The sequence below is a fragment of the Amphiprion ocellaris genome, chromosome 15 (assembly GCF_022539595.1).
Source record: "Amphiprion ocellaris isolate individual 3 ecotype Okinawa chromosome 15, ASM2253959v1, whole genome shotgun sequence".
In the NCBI taxonomy this organism is placed as follows: domain Eukaryota; kingdom Metazoa; phylum Chordata; class Actinopteri; family Pomacentridae; genus Amphiprion; species Amphiprion ocellaris.
Window position 1 is genome coordinate 11,205,391 of NC_072780.1, and position 7,220 is coordinate 11,212,610.

General features: G+C 38.2%; 1 protein-coding gene across 1 annotated transcript; it reads left to right on the forward strand.

Moving 5' to 3' along the window:
• The first annotated feature begins 882 nt into the window (after positions 1 to 882).
• Positions 883 to 7,030, forward strand: tomm7 (translocase of outer mitochondrial membrane 7 homolog (yeast)). Its single transcript, XM_023278101.3, has 3 exons — positions 883 to 1,042; positions 2,957 to 3,005; positions 6,684 to 7,030. Exons 1-3 carry the CDS (start codon positions 940 to 942, stop codon positions 6,697 to 6,699), a joined length of 168 nt encoding a protein of 55 aa, XP_023133869.1. The 5' UTR covers positions 883 to 939; the 3' UTR covers positions 6,700 to 7,030.
• The last annotated feature ends 190 nt before the right edge of the window (positions 7,031 to 7,220 follow it).

Genomic DNA, 7,220 nt, shown 5'->3' on the forward strand with positions numbered 1-7,220 from the left:
GTCAAAAGTTTAGACACACCTTCTCATTTAATGTTTTTTTTTGTTGTTGTTATTTTCATGACTCTTTACATTGTAGATTCTCACTGAAGGCATCAAAACTATGAAAGAACATATGGAATTATGTAGTAAAAAAAGACTGAAATACGTCAAAACATGCTTTATATTTTAGATTCTTCAAAATAGCCACCCTCTTATTTGATTACTGCTTTGCACACTCTTGGCATTCTCTCGATGAGCTTCATGAGGTAGTCACCTGAAGTGGTGTTCACTTCACAAGTGTGTCTTGTCAAGGGTAATTTGTGGAATTTCTTGTCTTCTTAATGGCAGTAAGATGTGAACCAGGGATCTTCTAGCTGCAAAGCGACAGTGCTAACCACCTGTGCAGCCCCATTTTTAAATTAGTCAAGTAACTTGTTAGAGTAGATTCTTAAGATTCTTATATCGCTGATTGTCACATAACTGTCGTTTTCCTTGGCGGAGTAATTATCGTGATTGTTATTTATAATGTTATTTATTATTATTTATTAATATTAATAATAATATTAATAATAATAATAATAATAATAATAATAATAATAATAATAATAATAATAATAATAATAATTACTATTATAATAATTATTTATATATATATATATATATATATATATATATATATATATATATATATATATATATATATATATATATATATATATATGTATGTATGTATGTATGTATGTATGAAATAATTATAACAATAGATTATTATTATTGTTATTATTAGCATTGTTATTAGCATTCTTATTATTATTATTGAGCTGCAGCAGAGTCGCAGTTACAGTTCTGTCCACAAGATGGCGGCCGGTCACAGACGGACGATGTCAGGTAAACTTGTTGCGTCACTTCCTCCTCCCTGCCCTTGGAAGCTGAAGAAACCTCGCTGTTCAGGATAAACTCATGGCGAAACTAAGTAAAGAAACCAAACAGCGGCTGCAGCAGCTTTTCCAGTGCGGCCAGTTTGTCATCCGATGGGGTTTCATCCCAACCGTGCTGTACCTCGGTCAGTATCCGAACAGGAGCAGGGGGAAGCCGGCGAGCTGAGGAGGCATGTTAGCTAGTTAGCTTAGCGTGCTAGCCTTTAACTACAGGCTAGCTTGTAATGTTATTACTGAGTGGGTGAGGAAGATGCCATATAGCTATTGTTATATTGGTCTCTTAAACGAACAGCGTGCTAAAAACAATGAAATAACGTTTTTGTTTGAACTGGGTCTGTAGCATGCGGTTTATCAAACAGCTGAGCTACACGTTGTGGTACAGTGCTGTACTGCACGCAGAGCACTGCACTGATGCTGTTGAATGAGTTTGGGAGTGAAAGTCCTTGTGTCTCTGGGTGAACCTATGATAAAACTGTCCTTTTGATATCAAGCTGTGGCACCTTATACTGACAAAGTCTTTGTATGGGTGATGATATAAGGTGATGATGCTTTAAGATCTCCATCTACTTGAATCAACACTGTGGGAAGTTGTACACCTTGAAGCTCTGAAGCAGAAGGTCCTGGGTTCTACACTGTCTCTTCTCCAAACATCAGCATCAGAATTAGGTTTTTTGGCCAAGTGTATACAAATACAAGGAATTCGACTGTGTTTTCTCTTTGCTGTTAAAGTACTTACACAAGAAAGACATTAATTTGATTATTTAAAAGCAGTCAATTAAAATAAAGGCACACCAGTGTTTAACAACTATGTAGAGTTGCAGATGTGTGTAAAAGATTTCAGCGCAAATTGTGCAGATTCTGATGATACAGGAGTCAAAATGGTTAATTAGCACGGTTATTAATGCTTCAGTAGTTCACTAATTTTATTCAGACATGCCTGCACATGTGTTTTAGTGCTACGTGTCTGTCTAAAATACTTGGTCATTTGAGGTTCAGTTAGGGAAGTTGAGGCATTTGCATTGCTATGATTTTGAGTGTAGTTGGGGAAGTTGAAACTTTTGCATGTGTGACCACATAGCCAGTGGACTTGCCGTGTGTTCGTGAGTTTTCTGTGACTTCAGCATTTTGGAAACACCAATGCTTATGTCATACTTTCTCTTTTTCTCTTTCTTTCTGTGTTTTTTTCTTTTCTTCATTTGCATGCATTTCTCGTATGCAGCTCATTTACTGAAAGGGAGAGTTTGTCTTGAATCTGTTTGACCCCCCCCCCCCCCTTTTTTTTAAACCACAATCTCCTATATATTTCATGCTACTACTGGTTACAAGTTTATTTAAAAGTGTGCCAAAGAATATTAGAAAAGGACTAACGCAACAGTGAAACAACTTGTCAGTTTAACAATGTACCTCTGTAGGTTTCAGTTTGGTCAAATTAATGCCTTTGCCAGAATATTAACTGACTTTCTGTCATTGTATAGACTGAACAATAACTTATTGACAAATCAATAAACTGTTAGCGAGTTGTTGCCCCATATTAAGAGAGCAGTAAAGAGAGACTATTTTTAGTCTTCTAGGAATTCTATGTCTTTTTCACAAGAATTTTTTGCATCATGGTTGACTTGAGCATAGTGATACTGTGGAAATGACTGTGCTGGCTGCTCACTACTTTCCATATGTAGTTACTACTACACTTCACTGACTTTGGTGCATTGTGATGCAATGTTGCATTGAAATGTGGGTGTTTTGCAGGGGCAAAGTGCAATCTGCTGACACATTCTACTGACTCATAGTAAAGGATTTACTAGAGCATCCAGTCTCAAAAGGATACACCTAATTGTCAAGGGATTTTTTTTTCATGATTCGCACAAGAATTTCACAAATGTGTGTGTAAAATGTACTTTTACCCAAGCTCGGATTTGCATCCAGCTGCAAGCCATAATATGTAAATTAGGCTCTGTTTTTGCTTTGTCATACATTTCTGAGAACTAGTCTCAAATGTAAATCAGTATCCTTTAATTTTTCTGTGTGGTTTTGATTTGCAGGTTTCAAACGAGGAGCAGATCCAGGAATGCCGGAGCCTTCAGTACTGAGGTGAGGACAAATTGGTGTGAGATTTCTTCAGAGATTTGTAGCCAACAAAAAAGGATGAATTCTAGAACAAAATTCTTTGGACTGGTTAAAGATAAATTGGTGTCTGTCAAAATGTGGAGAAAAGGAGAAAAACGTTGACAGAGGGATTCTCCACTCAAATACAAATGTATCAAAGCTGTTAAGACAACATTTCAGAATACAGTTCAGTTCAATTTATCTGTAAAGCACCAAATCATAGCATATGCCATCTCTGAGCAAGGACCTTACAAAACTTTGAAGAGAAACCCAACAATTTTCCCTTGAGCAAGCACTTGGTGACACTGGGGTGAAAAAGTCCCATTTGACAGAAGATCCTAAAATAGAACCAGACTCAGTGAGGAGCTGTCTGCCTTGGCCAGTTACGGTTCAGAGAGAGAAAAGATGAGCACTGATAAACAGTAAACAAATAATAATTTACAATAGACACTGAACAGTTAATTGAATTCAATTCAGTTCTATTTATATAGCGCCAATTACAGTCAAATTGTCTCAAGACGTTTTACAGAATCCATATGCCTGAACCCCCAGAGCAAGCCAAAAGGCGACAGTGGCAAGGAAAACACCCTTTTAACAGGGAAAAAAACCTCGAGCAGAACCCGGCTCTAATGTGGGGGGACCCATCTGCCTGCTGGCCGGGCGGGTTGAGAAGGACAGAAGAGGTAGAGGGATAGAGGTAGAGGTAAAGGGGGAGGAGGGTGGGGAACAAGAAACATAACATACAGTTGGATACATGTATGATAAGCTAGATGATACATACAAAGTACAAGCTAGCATTGAAATTGAGTCGTAGTTTACTGTTATGATGTACGGCTCTGGCATTAAATATACTACATATATAGCTGGTAGTAAAATTCACACTGTAAGTAGATGAGCATATCAAGTATTGCGAGGGTGATGCAGAGTCAACTGGTGGAAATGGGCAGCTGGAAGCAGTGGGCTGGAGGAAGGTCAGCAGCAGCATCCCACAGTGGACATGATGGAGACTAGGACAGTTGGTAGGACAACAACCACAGATCAGAAGCATCCAGCTCTGGGACCAGGGACACTCGGAGAAAGGACACAGGGAGAAACGGAGTGAGTGTAATGCAATAACAGTATATATATTAAATACAATGGTAGATAGAGAAGGGCTCAGTGCATCCAGAGAGGTTCCCCAGCAGCCTAGGCCTATAGCAGCAGAACTAGGGGCAGAACTAAGGGACAAAGGGGAAGTCAGTTGTGCAAATGAAGACACCAGCTGGCCCCCTCAGGGTCCCCCAGTCATCCTCAACTATAAGATTTGTCAAAAAGGAAGGTTTTAAGTCTGGTCTTAAAAATAGAGTGGGTGTCCGCCTCCCGAACCCAAACTGGGAGCTGGTTCCACAGGAGTTCTTCTACGCAGCTCGCCACAATAATAGATACATAAAAACAAATATGATCTCTCGCTAGTTGCTTCAGTAGTCTCACTGCAGCATTTTGGATCAGCTGGAGATTTTTCAGAGACTTACTGTCACATTGTAATGATTAGGAATTTCAGTTGTCCAACCTGGAAGTAACACATGCATAGACCAGTTTTTAATCTGAGGCTATAAGTTTCTGATTTTGACAATATTGTGCAGGTGAAAGCAGGCCGTCTTAGAGACTTGTTTTATGTGTGAGTTGACGGACTTATCCAACAGGACAGCAGTCCTAAACATACAGCCAAATGTTTTACGGTGGAATTTTCTTCATTGGCCATGTCCCTTTGTCCTCAGCACCGAAACTACGTAGGAGACTATAGAGGAAAGTGTAAAGTTTTTGTTTTCCGCTCCGGCCACCAGTTACCCCACATTGGAAAACCCCATTGCATGCTACATATACTGTCTCTCACACAATTATGTCTATAGGGACACAAATCTTCTCAAAACTAAAACCTCCACTTAAATGTTAGTTTCTGTTATGTTCTTTCACATTGAATGTGCTGAAGTGCATAACCTGATGAATGAAACAAGGGCAGTCATTACAGTACTACAAAAGTTTTGCTCCATTTTATTAGTAACGATACTTAAACCATGACAGTGTTTTGATTTTGAACCCACAGTCCCCACATTGCTTGTCAGTAAAGGATGTTTTATCTACACAGACCAAGGGAACCAGTGGGTCCAACTTTCCCCAACAAACATCTGAAACTTTTTCAAAAGATTCAAGGAGAAGTGGGTTAGCAAATGTGATTGAAAACATGGTTGGAACGTGCCTTCAAATATACGTCAAATGAGTCATTTATTCTGTGACAAGCTGACTTTTCTTTACTATCAGAGTTTGGAGAGGCAATCAGCGGTTTAACAGTTTAATTTGCCTTGATCTTTTTTACTGGCTCACCATTGTAGCAAACGCAATATTCACACTGGTAACGTTAACTCACGTTACTGCAAGCTAAAATCACATCATGAACAACAACAGCCCTTGTGACTGATCAACTTAATTCCTGCAGAAATAGTGAGACCAGATGATTGAAATGTTCATTAAAGTACTGCTGCGTTCATATCTGCAAGGATTTATCCTTTTAGAATCAGAAGTGTGACATAGGTAGAGCGATGTGAACATGACAATTGTTCCTCCAGTACTGTTGGATACGAAAATGTTATGATCAAACTTTGGTCCAGTAATTCCCAGTTGTTTGACTGCTTCTTTTCATGTCCTCCACTGCCTTGCATCAACATGTCTTTTGGCAAATTTAAGGTCACCATCTGATTGGATCCAATCAGATTTTTTAGAAATTTAAAAAAAAAAAAAAAAAGGCAAATTGTAAGTTCCATATTCTGGTATCTGTTACTCCATTACTTTTCCTGATGCTTTAGGTTTCTACTGGAGTATTGCTTAGGTGTATGTATTGACATATTTAGCCAGGTATCAAGGTCGTAATTTTGGTGTTTATCAAGATGTTTGTTGTTGGAGTTTTACATAAGAAAACACGCCACTTGCTGGATATCACATACTGTAGTTGCCGTGTGCAGCATCACAATCCACGACCTTCAGTTACCCTTTCTAAAGCTTCTTATCAGTCTTATATTATCAGCAGTATCATCAACTTGGATCTCAGAACAGGTCCTCTATCACCTATAAATCTGGATGTTGAGCAGGCTAAATAACATGAATTTAATTCTTGATTTTCGAAGCACTGAATGACCACGAAGCAGCTGGTTTGCAGTTGGGATCATTTAGTAGAGTCAAAAGTGGCGACATCTGCTGGCCAATGTGACACCAATATAAAACGTTGGACCTCATACAGATTTCTTTGTAGGTATTTTGTTCAAAAATGCTTATATTCTGAAAACTGATCAATTTTGTAAGTCTGTAATGCTGATTTTAAATAGTCAGGCAAAGTGAGAAGCACATCCAGTATTCAGTATGACTCCTGTAGAATGAATATGATTAAACAAGACTTTAGAACCTCAGCCTGCGATACTTCTACTTTGAAATGACATCAGTGGTGAACGTTGCATCACTACTTAAAATTCTCAAGCGACGCAATTAAGAACAAGAAACAAAAGCCATGGTAGGAATTATGTGATCACACCTGAATAATACCAACCATGACTAGATTAAACTCCTCAAGGTGTAGCATAACGTTTTCAATGGGATTTCATAGATTTTTTTACAGATTTTCTTTTTTTTTTCTAGTTTGCTATGGGGCTAAGGAACATCTTCATACCACCAATCCCCTCCTCTTATTGAGATCATGTAACTGACGTCATCGGAAAGCTGGGAAATGGACATCACCTTTTACTTTCCTCTCCTAAATCCTACTGGTCAATGTCTGAGACGTAATGAGCAAATGCTGTCTGTTTGCGTATTCAGTATGATTTTGTTACGTACACAGTAAATGCATAGAGTGTTTACTGAACTGTCAGTTGGATGTTGTTTTTGGCCATGTGTGACACTGATGTTTGATAATACCACCCTTTTCATGTGTTTCTTATTTTTATTTGTAATTTAAAATTTCTGAAAATAAATCTTCCAAGAAATGACACTCCTGTCTTAATACGAGAAATCAGATTGATGCTCTCATTGGAAAAGTCAGATTATGGACAAAGAAATAACATCTACATGATGGATTGCCTTCATAAAGATAGTTGTCAAGGGCCTTGTTTTAAAGTGTGGACAATCCATAAAAATGAGAGAATATAACAGGAAAAAAGTATGCATGCATCTCTTATG

Excerpts from the sequence above, each read along its gene's own strand:
- tomm7 (XM_023278101.3), top strand. The coding sequence starts at position 940 with ATGGCGAAACTAAGTAAAGAAACCAAACAGCGGCTGCAGCAGCTTTTC. Across the intron at positions 1,043-2,956 it reads CCCAACCGTGCTGTACCTCG|GTTTCAAACGAGGAGCAGAT; the intron begins GTCAGTATCCGA and ends TTTGATTTGCAG.